The sequence below is a fragment of the Mus caroli genome, unplaced genomic scaffold, assembly GCF_978045245.1.
Source record: "Mus caroli unplaced genomic scaffold, Mus_caroli_1 scaffold_8, whole genome shotgun sequence".
Classification (NCBI taxonomy): Eukaryota; Metazoa; Chordata; class Mammalia; order Rodentia; family Muridae; genus Mus; species Mus caroli.
Genome location: NW_028227263.1, coordinates 140,527,898 through 140,549,298, shown reverse-complemented (window position 1 = coordinate 140,549,298; position 21,401 = coordinate 140,527,898). Strand labels below are relative to the sequence as shown.

Here is a 21,401-nt window from a genome sequence, read left to right as displayed (position 1 = left end):
CTGCTGTCGGGTACAGGTATTTGGAAGTGACAGGAGGGAACAAGGGATGCCACTAAAGATGAGAGAATGCTCCCATTAGTGATACTGGTGGCACCATATGCCTTAGTTTCTGAGGCAGAATCTCCTCTTAGCCAGGAGCTCAACAGAAATTAGGCTAGGCTGCAGATCTAAAGGATGGTAGAGATATCCATTTGTAAGAGAGTATGGCTATGTATGTATGCAGATATTTACATGTCACCAGGTGAAGGAATTCTAAGTTAGTATTAAAAACAAAATGGAAAGTATACTCTAGGTTAACATCATTCATAATATCTAAAGATTTGAGGTCATGGTTGGGATAGATGGATCAGCAGTTAAGAGCACATATTCTCTTCCCCAGGATCTGAATTTGGTTCCCAGCATGTTGAGGACCTTGTTACTGCCTGGAACTTGAGCTACAAGGGTTCTTGCCTCTTGCTTCTTGCCTTTGCTGATATCTGCACACACATGATATTCACACACACACACACACACACACACACACACACGTTCATGTACACACACAAATCTAAAACTGAGTCTTAGAAAATAAAAACAGGATTGTGAATAAATTGTACATAAACAGCATCAGTTTAAGGACACCATGAGGAGGAGCTCTTGTTAGTTACCTCACATGCTAACAGACATTGGAAGGGGGGAAAAACCCAGACAGATATTCCTCAGACTCAGTGAAGCTATAGCATTTGTGCTCTGAATAGCTCTGCAAAGCTCAATGCTATTTCTGCATTTCATATTTCATATACATAGGGAGCAACTATGCCTGTGTCTGTGTGTGCACATGTATGTGTGTGTGTAAGCATGTGGAGTGTGTGTGTGTGTATGTGTAGGCAAAAAGATAACCTTGAGGGGTCATTCTTCAGGCACCATACACCTTAGTTTCTGAGGCAGAGTATCCAATTGCCTAGGAGTTCAGCAGCAAGAAGGCTAGGCTGGCTTTCCAGAGAGCTCCAGGGATCCTACTCTCTCCACCACCTCTCTACTTTTGGCATTACATGTGTGCTATAATGCTTGGCTTTTAAAGATGATATGCCTCTGAGGATCAGACTCGGGTATTCATGTTTTCATGGCAAGCACTTTATCTCCTCAGTTTTTTTTTTTTTTTGGGGGTTTTTTTTTTTTTTTTGAGACAGTGACTTACCATATAGTCTAGGCTGGTCTACAACTCTAAATAATCCTCTTGCCTCAGCTTCCCTATCACTGGAATTAAGATGCTACCCATCATGCCTGATGTTTGTATATATCCAAAACCCTTTAAGACAATTTTTCTTTTCTAGGACACAGTATGAAATAGTTTCTGCTCACCTTCGATTTGCTTTACTACTAACTCAGCTAGATCTACACGGTTTATTTCCTCTAAGATCTGGACGGTGACTCTCTTTACCCAAGCACTGGGGCAGTGGTCTGTGAGAATTTCTGCTAGCTGAGCTCCATTGGCCAGGTCCATTGTCAGCTTGTTGATCTGTTTCATTGTATCTGGCAGAGAACAGCTCCTTAATGTTCTCTTGAAATTGTTCAACTCAGTCTTGTCCAGCTTTCTCAGGACATCTTTTAGGTAGAAATCCAGCGGATCAAAATGTTCCATCTTGACCCACAGGTGAGATCTGAGCTTTCAGCTCTAGAGAACTGTGGGGGAAAATAGGGTCAATGAGACAGCTTTCTTAACTCAAATACTGGTAACCTTTCTGCCATAGCAGGGGTCATCAGCACAGTCTCCTGCCCCTTTTACAGCAAATTCCTCCCCCTCAAGGGGAAAGGGGATGGGGTGAAGAATTCGGGGGGGGGGAGGAAATAAAATTTGGGATGTAAATAAAATAATTAATTAAAAAAGAATAAAATTATGCAAATGGCCAAAAAGGAGCAAATTCCTAATAATGGTAAAGTTCACATAGAGTTCTATTCCTTCACTTAATTAAAGGGATTAATTTGAGAGTCTTGGTCCTATTGAAAACACGCAAGACTCTCAAGTCACATGAAAAATCTACAGTGCCAGTCTCCTGTGCCTAAGAGATCACCAATCACCAATTACTTTTAAGCTCAATGTATAAATAAGCTGATAAAAATCCACGGTGTAAGTCTCCATAACAACCTGATACATATTTACCTTATGCTGTCTATACAGTAAGACAGAGTTTTGAATCTACATGAGGTGAATGTATGTATGAATATTTATAGACAAACCACATGGAGAAAAAATTCTAATTGAGATCAGAAACAAAACAAATCATACAGTTTTATAGGATTACATGTTATTAAAAAGCCCAAGACTCTCAAGACCAATCCCCTATAGCAGGCATTACATAGTAACAATATTAAGTAAGAATTTGGCAACAGTTGAATGGCAAGGTAATTTCATTTACCACTGACCCAGGAGAGAGGTAAAGTGTTATAGACAATATAAATGGATTTTCAATACTGTTCATGTAGAAGAGAGGATGATTATGCTCATGATAAAGCCTCTGCTGATGGCCTCAGGGTATATATACTTATCTCCAAGTTCATTACATTGTTCACATTAAATATGCACATACGTACCTTGTGTTACTTCATTTCCCCCCTCCACTCTCCTAAGAAGTAATTGTTAGAATGATATCTAATCATGTTGGATAATGTGACTGAATATATATATATATAAACTGAAATATTATAATCAAAGTGCTGAAAACGACAATGATGTCAAGTAATTTTTTGGCAAGAATATTTCAAGTATTTATTATTGTTTCCTGAATAACCTAACAGATGAAACACAAGAATTTGACCTTAAATCCAAGTTCATACAGATGATAGAGGCTTTTCAAGAGGAAATGAATGCTTTCCTTAAAGAAATACATGAAAAACACAAATATGTGAAGGAAATGAATAAAACTATTTACAATATGAAAATGGAAATAGGAGATCAACAGATGTTAATGGGACCTCATGAATTTGAAAAGGCAAAGGACACTGTCAATAGGACAAAATGGCAACCTACATATTGGGAAAATACAGACAGAATCCTACAGTTGGAAAACAGAGGGAAGAGAACAGGAACTACAAAGTGATTAGCAACAGAATGGAAGAGATAGAAGAGAGAATTTCAGGTGTAGAAGATATGATTGAAGAAATGCATACACCAGTCAAAGAAAATGTTAAATCTAAAAGTTCCTGACGCAAAACATCCAGGAAATCTGAAACATTATGAAATGATCAAACCTATGAATAATAGGAATAGAAGGAGAAGGTTCTCAGTTCAAAGGTGCAGAAAATATCTTCAACAAAATCATAGAAGAAAACTTCCCCAACCTAATGGAAAAAATGCCTATAAACATACAAGAAGCTTAGAGAATACCAAATAGATTAGAGCAGAAAAGAAAATCCCCTCGGCACATAATAATCAAAACATATAGAAGAGAAAGTGGGAGATAGCCTTCAATGTACTGGCAAAGGAGACTATTTCCTGAACCGTATAGGTCAGTGGACAGGCTCTAAGATTAACTGATTAATGGAATCTTATGAAACTACAAAGCTTCTGCAAGGCAAAGAACACTGTCAATAGGACAAAATGGTAGTCTACAGATTGGGGAAAGATCTTCAATAACTCTAAATCTGACAGAGGGTTAATATCCGAAATTTATAAAGAACAAGAAGTTAGACACCAACAAACCAAATAACCTAATTAAGAAATGGAGGAATCTCCAATAGCTGAGAAACAGGTAAAGAAATATTCCACATCCTGAGTCATCAGGGAAATGCAAATCAAAAATAACTCTGAGATTTCGTTCTTGCACCCATCAGAATAACTAAGATTAAAAAACTCAAGTACAGCAGATGCTGGTGAGGATGTGGAGAAAGGGAACACTCCTCCGTTGCTAGTGGGATTGCAAACTTGTACAACCACTCTGGAAATCAAACTTGGGGTTTCTCAGATAATTGAAAATAGTCTGCCTGAAGACCCAGCTATACCACTTGTAGTGGCTATTCCTGGATGTCAACTTGACTATATCTGGGATGAACTACAATCCAGAATTGGAAGGCTCACCAGTGATCCTAATGTGGAGGCTGGGAGATAGAAGTTTCTGACCTGGATCTTGGTATGGAGATCTTGAGGCATAGTGGCTATGGATTCCAGACGACTAAGACAGGGAGATCTCTGAATTCAAGGTCATCTGGGATTAAAGGTGTGGTGGCACCTTTAATCTGTGCTGCACCTTCTGCTGGAGACCATATAAGGACACTATAAGGACTATATAAGGAAGAAGGAAGACTTTCTTGCTCTCCTTCGCCTGCTTGCCGTGAGGAACTGAGCAACTGCTAGATCCTTGGACTTCTATTCACAGCTGCCACTGACCATTGTTGGGAGTTGTACTGCAGACTGTAAGTCATCAATAAATTCCTTTACTATACAGAGACTACCCATAAGTCCTGTGACTCTAGAGAATCCTGACTAATACACCACTCCTGGACATATATACCCAAAAGATACCACAAGGACACATACTCAATTGTGTTCATAGCAGCTTCATTTATAATAGCCAGAAACTGGGACACAACCTAGATGTCTCTCAATTGAAGAATGGATATAGAAGATGTGTTTCACTTATACAGTGGAATATTATTCAGCTATTAAAAACGAGGACATGATGAATTTGTAGGCAAATGGATATAACTAGAAAATATCACCCTGCGTGAGGTAACCCAGACCAAGAAGGACACACATAGCGTGTGCTCCTGATAAGTGGATATTAGCCATAAAGTCTAAGATACCCATGATATACTCCATAGACCCGAAGAAGCTAAACAAGCAGGAAGGCCTAAGAGAGGATGCTTGAATCTCACTTAGAAGTGGGAATAAAACAGTCATAAGAGGCAGGTGGAGGGAGGGAACTGAGTGGAAGAGGGCATGTGGAGGGGAATGGGGGGGTCATCTGTTTGAGAAACAGAAAAGATGGCTTTAGGGCCAGGAGAATGAATGGATATCTGCAGCAGGTGGGAGTGTGGGGGTGAGGAGCATCTCTAGAATGTGCCACAGACTTGGGATGATGGAGGGTTCCAGGAGTCTAGGGGGATGACCTTTTCTGAGACTCTTATCAGTGGAGATACAGAACCTGAAGAGGCAACCTCCTGTAGCCAAACAGGGCCCCCCAGTGGAGGGATAAGGACACCAACACACTTACTAAAGTTTTGACCCAAAATTTGACCTGTCTACAAGAAATGTAGGAACAAAGATGGGACAGAGACTGAAGGAATGGCCAACCAATGACCAGTCTAACTTGAAACACATCCATGGGCAATCACCAATCCATGATATTATTAGTGATACTCGGTTATACTTGTAGATAGGAACCTAGCATGACTGTCTTCTGACAGTCTGTCTTCTGGGCTTCACCCAGACTCTGACTGAAGCAGATACAGATATCCACAGGCAAACACTGGACATATCTCTGGGACTCTTATGGAAGAGTTGGGGGAAGGATTGAGGGCTCCAAAGGCGATAGGAACTCCACAGGAAGATTAACAGAGTCAACTAACCTAGACTCTTGGGAGCTCTCAGAGGCTGAACCATGAACTCAAGAGCACATATGCACTGGACTGAGCCCCTCCACCCCCACATATGTAGCAGATGTGCAACTTGGTCTTCATGTGGGTCCCTCAACAATTGGGTCAGGCCTGTCTCTGGAATCCATTTCCTTAGCTGGGATGTCTTGTTTGATGTCAATGGGAGAGAATGTGCCTAGCTTTGCAGAGACTTTATGTGCCAGGGTGGGGACATACCCTGGTGGACTCCAACCTCTCAGAGGAGAAGGGGCAGGGGGACAGGTTGCATGAGGAGGGAAGCTGGAATGGGGTGGATTGGGATATAAAGTGAATAAAGTTAATGGAAAAAGCCCAACAAAAAGCCTATTAAATGCACAGAAGAAAGAATATTAAAAGCATGCAATACCAGGGCATGGGCCCTGGTTGGGGGATGGGGTCACACACTCATCTCCAAAATTTTAACCCAGAATTACTCCTGTCTAAAGGAAATTCAAGGTCAAAGAATGGAACAGAAACTGAAGAAAAGGCCATCAAGTGACTGCCCCACCTGGAGATCCATCCCATACACAGCCACCACACCCAGACAGTATTGCTGATGCCAAGAAGTGCTTGCTGACAGGAGCCTGATACAGCTGTCTCCTGAGAGGCTCTACCAGAGCCTTACAAATACAGATGTGGATGCTTGCAACCAACCATCGGACTGAGCACAGGGACCCCAATGGAGGAGTTAGGGGAAGGATTGAAGGAGCTGAAGGGGTTTGCAACCCCATAAAAAGAACGACAATATCAACCAACCAGACCCCCACACCCACCCCAGAGCTCCCATAGGACTAAACCACCAATCAAAGAATACACATGAAGGGATCCATGGTTCCAGCTGCATATGTAGCAGAGGATGGCCTTATCTTGCATCAGTGAGAGGGGAGACCCTTGGTCCTATAAAGGCTTGATGCCCCAGTATAGGGGAATGCTAGGGTGGTGAGACAGGAGTGGGTGGGTAGGTAGGGGACCACCCACATAGAAGGAGTGGGGAAGGGGGTTGGGATAGGGTGTTTGTGGAGGGGAAACCAGGAAGGGGGATAACATTTGATTTGTAAATACTAATAATACTAATAAAAGTGTCAAGGGAGAAAAGCCAAGTAACATAAAGGAAGGCCTATCAGAATTAGACCCAGCTTCTCAACAGAGACTAAAAAAGCCAGAAGGGCCTGGGTAGGTGTCTTGGAGACTCTAAAGAGACCACATATGTCACCCCAGAATACTATATCAAACTAAAACTTTAATCACCATAGGTGAAGAAAACAAGATATTCCATGACAAAACAAATATAATATCTATCCACAAATCCAGCCCTACCAAGATAATAAGAAAAACTCCAACATAAGAAGGTTTACCATACCTAAGAAAAGACAGAAAATAACTGTACATCAGCAAAACAAAAAGAAGGGACACAGATACACACACACACACACACACACACACACACACACACACACACACAGCACCAACATAAAAATAACAGGAATGAACAATCATTGGCCATTAATCTCTCTCAACATCAATGGACTCCATTCCCCAATAAAAAGACACAGGCTAACAGAATCCATCATTCTCCTGCATATAAGAAGCATACCTCAAAGATAGAAACTATCTCAGAGTAAAGAAATGGAAAAGGGTTTTCCAAACAAACAGACCCAAGGGGTAAGCTGACAAATTTATTCCAATATCTAAGAAAATACTTTCAATCAAAAGTAATTAAAAGCAATGGGGAAGGACACTTCATACTCAAATAAAACATCCAAGATGAAGTTTTAATTCTGAATATCTATGCTCCAAATTCAAGGGTACCCACACTCATAAATATTACTAAAGCTTAAATCACACATCAAGTCCCACACATTAATAGTGGCAGACTTTAACACCTCACTTTTAGCAATGGACTGGTCATCAAAATAGAAACTAAACAGAGAAATAATGAAACAGAACTTGTGAATCAAATGAACCTAATGGCTATCTACAGAACATTTTGCCCAAACACAAAATACACCTTTTTCTCAAAACCTTATGGAACCTTCTCCAAAACTGACCATTCACCAAGATCACAACAGATACAAGAACATTGAAATAACCTCTACTATCTTATCAGACAACCATTGATTAAAGCTGGACTTCAACAACAGAAGTAGAAAACCCATATACTTATGGAAATTGAACAATTCTCTACCCAATGATCACTGATTCAGGGAAGAAATAACGAATGTAATTAAAGACTTTCTAGAATATAATGAAAATGAAGGCACTGCCTACCCAAATTTATGGGAAACAGAAAAAGCAGTGCTAAGAGGAAAGTTCATAGCAGTAAGTGCTTTCATAAAGAAATTAGAGAGATCTGATACTATCAACTTGACAGCACACCTGAAAGCTCTTGAGCAAAAAGAAGCAAACACAGTCGAGAGGAGTAGGTGGTAGGAAATAAACTCGGGGCTGAAATCAATTAATTAGAAACAAGGAACAATACAAAGGGTCAATGAAACCAAGAGCTAGTTCTTTGAGAAACAAGCAAACAAAAAACAAAAGAAAATAAAAATGAGATAGACAAACCCTTAGCCAAGCTAAATAAAAGGCAGAGAGACAGTATCCAAATTAGCAGAGATGAAGTGGGGGATGTAACAACAGACACAGAGGGAATCCAAAGGATCATTTGGTCTTATGGCAAAAGCTTGTACTCCACAAAATTGGAAAATCTAAATGAAATGAACTATTTTCTATCAAGAAACCACTTACCAAAGTTAAATCAAGATCAGGTAAACATTATGAACAGTTCTATAAGCTCTATAGAAGTAGAAGCCATCATTAAATATCTCTTACACAAAAACAAGACAAAACAAACAAGCAAACAACCCCAGGCCAGTTTTAGTGCAGACATCTACCAGACTTTCAAGGAAGAGCTAATACCAATACTTCCCAAACTATTTCACAAAAGAGAAACAGAAGGAACACTACCTAATTCATTCTATGAGACCAAAGTCTCTCCAGTAACTAAAACACATCAAGACTCAACAAAGAGAATTTCAGACCAATTTCTTTTATGAACACTGATGCGAAATACTCAATAAAATATTCAAATCAAATGAAATCTAAGAACACATAAAAAACATCATCCACCATGATCAAATAGGATCCATTATACGCAAGCAAGATGATTCAACATATGTAAATCCATCAATGGAGTTGAAAGAAAAAAGCCTCACATTATCATCGCATTAAATACTGAAAATTCCTTTGACAAAAATCCAACACCCCTTTCTGTTAAAAACCTTGGAGAGATCAGGGATACAAGGTGCATATTTAAACATAGTAAAGGTGCCCTCCTTCCCCCAACCTGGAACTGGGAGAGGCTTGATTGCTGCAGGCAACCAGTTCTTTTTTAATGTTTTGGTTTGGGTTGGTTTTGACCAGTTCTTTTTTTAATGTTTTGGTTTGGGTTGGTTTTGCCTTTTTTTATTTTTTTTAAACACAGAATCTCACTGTATACCTCTGGCTGGCCTGGAATTTGTTATGTAGATCAGGCTGGCCTAAAACTTAATATATTCACCTGTCTCTGCCTCCTGGGAGCTGAGATTAAAGTTTCTGCTAAGGTCTGAGAACTGTAGTGTGGCTGAAACTGTTTTAAGAAGATCCTTTTTGAACTTTGGGCATGAACTCTGCAGTCAGTCCCACAACACCCAGAGGAAGCTCCACTCCCAGGTGTTCTAACATGCCCAAGACCACAGGATCCCAGGATCCCAGAAGCTTGGTCACAACAGGATCTCAGGGGGTCCAGAGACAGATTTACTCCCGAGAGCTCTGACATATCTAGGATCACAGGATCCCAGGATCCCAAAGAATTCTGAACTCTGAGGAGTTTTGACACAACCAGGATCACAGGAAGGACAAGCTCCAGTCAAATGTAGCGAGTGCTGGTAGCACTAGAGATAATCAGATGGCAGGAGGCAATCATAAGAACATAAGCAACAGAAACCAAAGTTACTTAGCATCCTCAGAACTCAATTCTCCCACCATAGTAGGTCCTGGATACACCATCATACCTGAAAAGCAATATTGGAATCTAAAATCACTTCTCATGATGCTGATAGAGGACTTTAAGAAGGACATAAATGAAGGACTCCCTTAAAGAAATACAGGAGAACACAGGTAAACAGGTAGACGCCCTTAAAGAGGAAACACAAAAACCCCTTAAAGAAGTACAGGAGAATACAATTAAACAGGTGAAGGAAATGAACAAAACCATCCAAGATCTAAAAATAGATATAGAAACAATAAAGAAATCACAAAGGGAGACAATCCTGGAGTTAGAAAACCTAGGAAAGAGATCAGGAGTCATAGATGCAAGCATCACCAACAGAATACAAGAGATAGAAGAGGGAATCTCAGATGCAGAAGATACCATAGAAAACATTGACACAACAGTCAAAGAAAATGCAAAAAACCAAAAACTTCCTAAACCAAAACATCCAGGAAATCCAGGGAACAATGGATGAAAAGACCAAACCTAAGGATAATAGGTATAGAAGAGAGCGAAGATTCCCAACTTAAAGGATCAGTAAATATCTTCAACAAAATTATAGAAGAAAACGTCCCCAATCTAAAGAAAGAGATGCCCATGAACATACAAGAAGCCTACAGAACTCCAAATAGACTGGACCAGAAAATAATTCCTCCAGAAAATAAATTCCTCCCATCACATAATAATCAAAACACCAATGCACTAAACAAAGAAAGAATATTAAAAGCAGTAAGGGAGAAAGGTCAGATAGCATATAAAGGCAGACCTATTAGAATTACACCAGAATTCTCACCAGAGACTATGAAAGCCACAAGATCCTGGGCAGATGTCATATAGACCCTAAGAGAACACAAATGCCAGCCCAGTTTACTATATCCAGCAAAACTCTCAATTACCATAGACAAAGAAACCAAGATATTCTATGAGAAAACCAAATTTACACAATTATCTTTCCATAAATCCAGCCCTGCAAAGGATAATAGATGGAAAACACCAACACAAGGAGGGAAACTACACCCTAGCAAAAGCAAGAAAGTAATCTTCTTTCAACAAACCTAAAAGAAGTTAGCCTTACCAACATAATTTCACCTCTAACAACAAAAATAACAGGAAGTAACAATCACTTTTCCTTACTATCTCTTAACATCAGTGGACCCAATAAAAAGATATAGACTAACAAATTGGTTACGTAAACAAGACCCAACATTTTGCTGCATACAGGAAATGCACCTCAGTGACAAAGACAGACACTACCTCAGAATAAAAGGCTGGAAAACAATTTTCCAAGCAAATGGTCTCAAGAAACAAGCTGGAGTAGACATTCTAATATCAAATAAAATCAACTTGAAACCAAAAGTTATTAAAAAGGATAAGGAAGGACACTTCATACTGATCAGAGGAAATATCTACCAAGATGAACTCTCAATTCTGAACATCTATGCTCCAAATGCAAGGGCACCCACATTCATAAAAGAAACTTTACTAAAGCTTAAAGCACACATCGCACTCCACACAATAATAGCAGGATACTTCAACACCCCACTCTCAGCATTGGACAGACATGAAAACAAAAACTAAACAGGCACAGTGAAACTAACAGAAGTTATGAACCAAATGGATCTAACAGATATTTATAGAACATTTCATTCTAAAGGAAAAGAATACACCTTCTTCTCAGCACCTCATGGTACCTTCTCCAAAATTGACCATATAATTCATCACAAAACAGGTCTCTACAGATACAAGAAGATTGAAATCATCCCATGCACCCCTTATCAGATCACCACAGACTAACGCTGGTCTTAAATACCAACAAAATCAATAGAAAGCACACATACACATGGAAGCTGAACAATGCTCTACTCAATGATAACTTGATCAAGGAAGAAATAAAGAAAGTAATGGCTTTTTAGAATTTAATGAAAATGAAGACACATCATACCAAAACATATGGGACACAATAAAAGCAGTGGTAAGAGGAAAACTCATAGTTCTAAGTGCCTTCAAAAAGAAACGGAAGAAAGCTTAGACTAGCAGGTTGACATCACACCTGAAAGCTCTAGAAGAAAAAGAAGCAAATACTCCCAAGAGGAGCAGATGGCAGGAAATAAACTCAGGGCTAAATTCAACCAAATAGAAACAAAAAGAACGACATAAAGAATCAACAAAACAGTGACCTGCCCTGCAGGGAACGCCATCTTGGCTCCGGGACTCCGCCGAGCTTAGTCTCTACAGGTCAGAGTGAGGACCACAGAGGCAGACAGCTTCTGGGACAGGCGGGAGCCACAGAACCGCTGAGGCAGCACCCTTTAGGGGCCGCAGACATCCGGCACCCTCCCAGTCGGAGGACAGTGACCTGCCCTGCAGGGAGCGCCATCTTGGCTCCGGGACTCCGCCGAACTTAGTCTGTACAGGTCTGCTGACAGAGGATACTCAGAATCCCCAGAAGAACAACCTCTGAACAGAGACAACTATAACAACTCCAGAGATTACCAGATGGCGAGAGGTAAAGGTAAGAATCTTACTAACAGAAACCAAGACCACTCACCATCATCAGGACCCAGCACTCCCACTTCGCCCAGTCCAGGGCACCCCAACACACCTGAAAAACTAGACCTGGATTTAAAAGCATATCTCATGATGATGGTAGAGGACATCAAGAAGGACTTTAAAGAACTACAGGAGAACATGGCTAAAGAGTTACAAGTCCTTAAAGAAAAACAGGAAAACACAACCAAACTGGTAGAAGTCCTTAAAGAGAAACAGGAAAACACATCCAATCAGATGATGGAAATGAACAAAACCATACTAGACCTAAAAAGGGAAGTAGACACAATAAAGAAAACCCAAAATGAGGCAACACTGGAGATAGAAACCCTAGGAAAGAAATCTGGAACCATAGATGCAAGCATCAGCAACAGAATACAAGAGATGGAAGAGAGAATCTCAGGTGCAGAAGATTCCATAGAGAACATGGGCACAACAATCAAGGAAAATGGAAAATGCAAAAAGATCCTAACTCAAAACATCCAGAAAATACAGGACACAATGAGAAGACCAAACCTACGGATAATAGGAGTGGATGAGAATGAAGATTTTCAACTCAAAGGACCAGCAAACATCTTCAACAAAATTATAGAAGAAAACTTCCCAAATCTAAAGAAAGAGATGCCCATGAACATACAAGAAGCCTACAGAACTCCAAATAGGCTGGACCAGAAAAGAAATACCTCCCGACACATAATAATCAGAACAACAAATGCACTAAATAAAGATAGAATACTAAAAGCAGTAAGAGAAAAAGGCCAAGTAACATATAAAGGCAAGCCTATCAGAATTACACCAGATTTTTCACCAGAGACTATGAAAGCTAGAAGATCCTGGACAGATGTTATACAGACACTAAAAGAACACAAATTCCAGCCCAAGCTACTATACCCAGCCAAACTCTCAATTAACATAGATGGAGAAACCAAAGTATTCCACGACAAAGCCAAATTCACACATTATCTCTCCACGAATCCAGCCCTTCAAAGGATAATAACAGAAAAAAACCAATACAAGGACAGGAACCACGCCCTAGAAACAACAAGAAGGTAATCCCTCAACAAACCTAAAAGAAGACAGCCACAAGAACAGAATGCCAACTTTAACAACAAAAATAACAGGAAACAACAATTACTTTTCCTTAATATCTCTTAATATCAATGGACTCAACTCCCCGATAAAAAGACATAGACTAACAAACTGGCTACACAAACAAGACCCAACATTTTGCTGCTTACAAGAAACTCATCTCAGAGAAAAAGATAGACACTACCTCAGAATGAAAGGCTGGAAAACAATTTTCCAAGCAAATGGTCTGAAGAAACAAGCTGGAGTAGCGATTCTAATATCAGATAAGATTGACTTCCAACCCAAAGTCATCAAAAAAGACAGGGAGGGGCACTTCATACTCATCAAAGGTAAAATCCTCCAAGAGGAACTATCAATCCTGAATATCTATGCTCCAAATACAAAGGCAGCCTCATTCATTAAAGAAACTTTAGTAAATCTCAAAGCACACATTGCACCTCATACAATAATAGTGGGAGACTTCAACACACCACTTTCACCAATGGACAGATCATGGAAACAGAAACTAAACAGGGACATAGTGAAACTAACAGAAGTTATGGATCAAATGGATCTGGCAGATATCTACAGAACATTTTACCCTAAAACAAAAGGATACACCTTCTTCTCAGCACCTCATGGTACCTTCTCCAAAATTGACCACGTAATTGGGCACAAAACAGGACTCAACAGATACAAAAACATTGAAATTGTCCCATGCATCCTATCAGATCACCATGGACTAAGGCTGATCTTCAATAACAAAATAAATAATAGAAAGCCAACCTTCACGTGGAAACTGAACAACACTCTTCTCAATGATACCTTGGTCAAGGAAGGAATAAAGAAAGAAATTAAGGACTTTTTAGAGTTCAATGAAAATGAAGCCACAACATACCCAAACTTATGGGACGCAATGAAAGCATTTCTAAGAGGAAAACTCATAGCTCTGAGTGCCTCCAAAAGGAAACTAGAAAGAGCACACATTAGCAGCTTGACAACACACCTAAAAGCACTAGAACAAAAGGAAGCAAATTCACCCAAGAGGAGTAGACGGCAGGAAATAATCAAACTCAGGGGTGAAATCAACCAAGTGGAAACAAGAAAAACTATTCAAAGAATCAACCAATCAAGGAGCTGGTTCTTTGAGAAAATCAACAAGATAGATAAACCCTTAGCCAGACTCACTAGAGGGCACAGGGAAAGCATCCTAATTAACAAAATCAGAAATGAAAAAGGAGACATAACAACAGATCCTGAAGACATCCAAAACACCATCAGATCCTTCTACCAAAGGCTATACTCAACAAAACTGGAGAACCTGGATGAAATGGAGAAGTTCCTAGACAGATACCAGGTACCAAAGTTGAATCAAGATCAGGTTAATGATCTAAACAGCCCTATATCCCCCAAAGAAATAGAAGCAGTCATTAATAGTCTCCCAACCAAAAAAAGCCCAGGACCAGATGGGTTTAGTGCAGAGTTCTATCAGACCTTCAAAGAAGATCTAATCCCAGTTCTTCACAAACTATTCCACAAAATAGAAACCGAAGGTACTCTACCCAACTCATTCTATGAAGCCACAATTACTCTGATACCTAAACCACAAAAAGACCCAACAAAGATAGAAAACTTCAGACCAATATCCCTTATGAATATTGATGCAAAAATCCTCAATAAAATTCTTGCTAACCGAATCCAAGAACACATCAAAACAATCATCCATCCTGACCAAGTAGGTTTCATCCCAGGGATGCAGGGATGGTTCAATATACGGAAATCCATCAACGTAATCCAGTATATAAACAAACTCAAAGACAAAAACCACATGGTCATCTCGTTAGATGCGGAAAAAGCATTTGACAAGATCCAACACCCATTCATGATAAAAGTCTTGGAAAGATCAGGAATTCAAGGCCCATACCTAAACATGATAAAAGCAATCTACAGCAAACCAGTAGCCAACATCAAAGTAAATGGTGAGAAGCTTGAAGCAATCCCTCTAAAATCAGGGACTAGACAAGGCTGTCCACTTTCTCCATACCTATTCAACATTGTACTTGAAGTCCTAGCCAGAGCAATTCGACAACAAAAGGAGATCAAAGGGATACAAATTGGAAAAGATGAAGTCAAAATATCACTTTTTGCAGATGATATGATAGTATATATAAGTGACCCTAAAAATTCCACCAGAGAACTCCTAAGCCTGATAAACAGCTTCGGTGAAGTAGCTGGATATAAAATTAACTCAAACAAATCAATGGCCTTTCTCTACACAAAGAATAAACAGGCTGAGAAAGAAATTAGGGAAACAACACCCTTCTCAATAGTCACAAATAATATAAAATATCTTGGCGTGACTCTAACTAAGGAAGTGAAAGATCTGTATAATAAAAACTTCAAGTCTCTGAAGAAAGAAATTATAGAAGATCTCAGAAGATGGAAAGATCTCCCATGCTCATGGATTGGCAGGATCAACATTGTAAAAATGGCTATCTTGCCAAAAGCAATCTACAGATTCAATGCAATCCCCATCAAAATTCCAACTCAATTCTTCAACGAATTAGAAAGTGCAATCTGCAAAATCATCTGGAATAACAAAAAACCTAGGATAGCAAAAACTCTTCTCAAGGATAAAAGAACCTCTGGTGGAATCACCATGCCGGACCTAAAGCTCTACTACAGAGCAATTGTGATAAAAACTGCATGGTACTGGTATAGTGACAGACAAATAGACCAATGGAATAGAATTGAAGACCCAGAAATGAACCCACACACCTATGGTCACTTGATCTTCGACAAGGGAGCTAAAAACATCCAGTGGAAGAAAGACAGCATTTTCAACAAATGGTGCTGGCACAACTGGTTGTTAACATGTAGAAGAATGCGAATCGATCCATTCCTATCTCCTTGTACTAAGGTCAAGTCTAAGTGGATCAAGGAACTTCACATAAAACCAGAGACACTGAAACTTATAGAGGAGAAAGTGGGGAAAAGCCTTGAAGATATGGGCACAGGGGAAAAATTCCTGAATAGAACAGTAATGGCTTGTGCTGTAAGATCGAGAATTGACAAGTGGGACCTCATGAAACTACAAAGCTTCTGCAAGGCTAAAGACACCATCAATAAGACAAAAAAACCACCAACAGATTGGGAAAGGATCTTCACCTATCCTAAATCAGATAAGGGACTAATATCCAATATATATAAAGAACTCAAGAAGGTGGACTCCAGAAAGTCAAATAACCCCATTAAAAAATGGGGCTCAGAACTGAACAAAGAATTCTCGCCTGAGGAATACCGAATGGCAGAGAAACACATGAAAAAATGTTCAACATCCTTAATCATCAGGGAAATGCAAATCAAAACAACCCTGAGATTCCACCTCACACCAGTCAGAATGGCTAAGATCAAAAATTCAGGTGACAGCAGTTGCTGGCGAGGATGTGGAGAAAGAGGAACACTCCTCCATTGTTGGTGGGATTGCAAGCTTGTACAACCACTCTGGAAATCAGTCTGGCGGTTCCTCAGAAAATTGGACATAGTACTACCGGAGGATCCAGCAATACCTCTCCTGGGCATATATCCAGAAGATGTCCCAACCGGTAAAAAGGACACATGTTCCACTATGTTCATAGCAGCCCTATTTATAATAGCCAGAAGCTGGAAAGAACCCAGATGTCCCTCAACAGAGGAATGGATACAGAAATTATGGTACATTTACACAATGGAGTACTACTCAGCTATTAAAAAGAATGAATTTATGAAATTCCTAGCCAAATGGATGGACCTGGAGGGCATCATCTTGAGTGAAGTAACACAATCACAAAAGAACTCACACAATATATATTCACTGATAAGTGGATATTAGCCCAAAACTTAGGATACCCAAGATTTAAGATACAATTTGCTAAACGCATGAAACTCAAGAAGAATGAAGACCAAAGTGTGGACACTGTGCACCTTCTCAGAATTGGGAACAAAACACCCAGGGAAGGAGTTACAGAGACAAAGTTCGTAGCTGTGATGAAAGGATGGACCATTTAGAGACTGCCGTACCCAGGGATCCATCCCATAATCAACTTCTAAACGCTGACACCATTGCATACACTAGCAAGATTTTGCTGAAAGGACCCAAATATAGCTGTCTCTTGTGAGACGATGCTGGGGCCTAGCAAACACAGGAGTGGATGTTCACAGTCAGCTATTGGATGTATCACAGGGCTCCCAATGGAGAAGCTAGAGTAAGTACCCAAGGAGCTAAAGGGATCTGCAACCCTATTGTTGGAACAACATGATGTACTAACTAGAACCCCGGAGCTCTTGTCTCTAGCTGCATATGTATCGAAAGATGGCCTAGTCAGCCATCAATGGAAAGAGAGGCCCATTGGACTTGCAAACTTTATATGCCCCAATATAGGGGAATGCCAGGGCCAAAAGAATGGGAATGGGTGGGTAGGGAAGTGGGGGGCGCTATGGGGGACTTGTGGGATAGCATTGGAAATGTAATTGAGGAAAATATGTAATAAAAATATTAAAAAAAAAAAAAAGAATCAACAAAACCAGGAGCTGGTCCTTAGCCAGACTAACCAGAGGGCACAGATACAGTATCCAAATTAATAAAATCAAAAATGAAAAGGGAGACATAACAACAAAATATATATTAAAATAATTGCTGCGTGCTGAATATTAACAGTTATATTAAAATCATGTTCTACAAACAAAAAATTACCTAAGCTATATTTTTACAGTAAAATTAATATTTATGTAACTTGACAATTTGATTTGGCATAATTGACATAGCAACATAATTTTAATCGGAGCAGTTTTCAAGTGTGTGATTTGAAAATTTCTATTCTGTTCATCCATATTGAATATTCTTAAAAAGTTTCTGAACTTTTAAGTATAAGTTATTACAGACATTTGATGTTAATTATATTCTTTATTATTATTTAAAAGTTGTCTTTGTAATTCTATTAGGTATTTGATGTAATATTTTGAAGCACTGTATTTATGTAAAAGAGTAGTAATTTTACATATCATTCATGAATTGTTTAAATATTTTTCTCAAAAAATCATGCGTTAAAATAAAGGATGTATATGGAAAAAAAGATATTTAAAAATAAAATAAGCATAGTAAAGGCAATATACAGCAAGCCAATAGTTAAAATTCTTAAGTGGAGAAGAACTTAAAGGAATGAAAGTAAAATCTGTGACAAGACAAGGCTACCCACTTTCTCCAGGTCTATTCAATATAGTACTTGAAATTTTAGCTAGAGTAATAAAACGACAAAAGTAGATCAAGGTGATATAAAGCAGAGAGGAAGGAGTAAAGAAAATGTGCTATTTTCAGGTGATATGCTAGTATACATAAATGATCCCAAAATTCTACCAGGGAATTCCTACAGCTGATAATGGATACTAAATTAACTAATAAAAGGACCTGCAGCCCTCCTGTATACAAATGATAAATGGGCTGAGAAATAAATCCGGAACACACCACCCTTCAACACCCTTCACAATAGCCACAGATAATATAAAATATCTTGGTGGAACTCTAATCAAGCAAGTGTAAATGAAGGATTGAGGGAACCTGAGGGGTCCTGGACACCACAAGAAAATGTACAGTCAACTAACCTTGGTCCACTGGGGCTCACATAGCTTGAACAACCAACCAAAGAGCATGCAGGAGACAGACCTACATATGGAACAGATTTTCAGCTTGGTCTTCAGGTTGGACCCCTAACAACTTGAGCATGGGTTGTCTATGACTCTGCGGCCTGCCCTTGGATCCCTTGCACATAGCTGGGCTGCCTTGTTTAGACTCAACAGAAGATGCACCTAGTTCTACTGCAAATTGATATACCCACACAGGTTGATATCCATGGGATCATATCCTTCTCTGAGGATTAAGGGAGGGAGAGATAGAGGTGAGAGGGAGGAAAGGGGGAGGGAGAATGGAGGGAAAGCTGTGATCTGGATGTAAAGTAAATAAATCAATGGAAAAAAATCAAACTACACCCACAGAATTAGAGGTTTTCTGTTAAATTAGCAGGTAAAAAGATAATTGAAAAAATGTGAGTAGAAAGGATGCTATGAGACCACAAGGCTATGATACAGACGATGAAATTTCCAATTGACTCTACGTAGACTGGGTAGACAGTACAATTCATACAATTGAAAAGAAAGCAAGCAAGCCTCAGCTAGCAATAATATTCTACTTAGGTGCTGGACAGGTACCTCAGTGAGTAGAGTCATGTGTTGAACACCACAAGACTCTGGATTTGGTCTCTAGGACCAAATCAAATAAAGAGCCAGTAATGCCAAACAGTATCCCCCACATCACCATAGAAAAGCAAGGTGGTTGTGTGATATGTACTGGTTATAAGAGTATCTGTCCGCATCTCTCAGAGGTACATGGTACAACCATGAAAGCTCACCAAGACCTCCCAGCTGTGATTTCCAAACCCCTTGCTTCCCTCTGCCCTGTGTTAACTGGCTGTTGACAGGCTGTGAGGAAGTGGTGCAGCTCAGTGTGCTTGCCTGAGGAATAGTTCTGGGGTAGCTAGATAAATGACAACTGCTGCTAGACCATGCTCGCCACTGTCTGCTGTACACAAGTGAGCCAGATTCATGCAGGTTAAGTGGAAAGTTACAGTTTCATAAAGGAATGTGAGTGTTTAAGGAGGTACTTAAAAATACCTGGTCTCGAAACCGTGAATGGCACAGGATGAGCAAACGAATCTAGGAGACAACTGTAAATCCCATGCAGGCAACAACTGGGACAGATCATCACTGAAGACTTAATTCTGACGCTGAATTAAAATTACCTTAAAATGTTATATCATGCCCATGGACAAAATGTGATGGACGCTGTTAAAGGGAGATGACTAGCCAGGCATTGTGGGCCATGTCTATAAGCTTGGTTTTCAAGAGGCTAGCCTGGACTATAGCACAAGACCCTGTCCCCCAAAAAGAAGACGGAGATGGGGCTCTCAGAACAAAATCCACAGCATCTTCTAGACGCCACCCAAAGCTATGCACAGCACCTGGGAGGCTCAGGTGTTGCAACTGCCTGCATCTCTGTGTTCTACATACCCTCAGAGAACAGAAAGGCACTCTGACACCAAACTCTTGCCTGTTCTCACAACCAAACTACACTTGCCTCTGAGTCTCTGAACCATTGGCTTTATTGTGGACTTGGGTTCAAGTAGAAGAAAAGCTATTGTAAGTTCTTGAAGGGGTCATTGGGGAGGGCTTCTCTACGTCAAAAATCTGAGGTCTGGGCATGTGGTTCATTCTTTTGATTGCTTGCCTAGTATGCACAAACCACTACATAAATTCAGTACAGGCACAAGTCTGTAACCCCAGCAGTCCAGAGGTAGAGACAGGAGGATCACCAGTTCAAAGGCATCTTTAGCTGTAGGGCATATTGAAGACCAGTCAGCATGGGCTACATTTGACTCTGTTTCAAAGATTGAAATTTGAGTGTAGACCCCACACTCCATCATTCTCCCTGGCAAGACAAGCAAACATTTAAAGAAAGGGAGCTTTATCAGAGAGACAATTAAAAGAAGAGTAAACTGCTAGATTAGTGCTCACCTCTCCACCACACCAGCATTCACTCAGTCTCACAGTGCTGCCAGTGTAGGAAGGCATTCTTAAAGGTGATTGACTCCCCACCCAGCTCTGTGATTGGCCCTTGGGATTCAAACCCACCCCTGAGAAATCTCTCTCTAGGAATGGGATAGGTGGAGGCTGATTTCTCCTGAGCTCTATGCTATTCCTACTCACACCAGTGGTTTGGAATCTTGATTGCTGTTAGAATGATCTACTCCGGGGAAGGAGGTATGTGCAATTTCATAGTGCTAATGTCCTAAGAGTCTGTTTCTGGGTCCGGTGGCTGTCAAACATTAAAGAGCCATGAAAATCAGAGGGAACTTGAGAAAGGGCAGGATAAAAGACGGTGATGGTGGAAAAGAGTGACAATTATTGTTTTTCGCTCATATAGGAATAATATGTATATATATATATATATATATATATATATATATATATGTATATAGTGTGTGCAACTGGGGAATGGGGCTTGTGGGTCATGTTGCGCATAGGTGGAGGTTAGACATCAACCTGGGGGATTAGGGGGAAGTTTTCTCCTTTTGTCATGTGG

At 39.9% G+C, this 21,401-nt stretch overlaps 1 protein-coding gene across 1 annotated transcript in view; it reads right to left on the bottom strand.

The window, feature by feature from the left end:
• Window positions 1-1,621, bottom strand: part of LOC147003733 (NACHT, LRR and PYD domains-containing protein 2-like) — a 41,400-nt gene extending 39,779 nt beyond the window's left edge. The window contains exon 1 of the mRNA XM_085841083.1: window positions 1,342-1,621. Within this exon, the coding sequence (XP_085697209.1) occupies window positions 1,342-1,621 (280 nt within the window). The remainder of the gene's footprint in view (window positions 1-1,341) is intronic.
• Window positions 1,622-21,401: the final 19,780 nt, after the last annotated feature.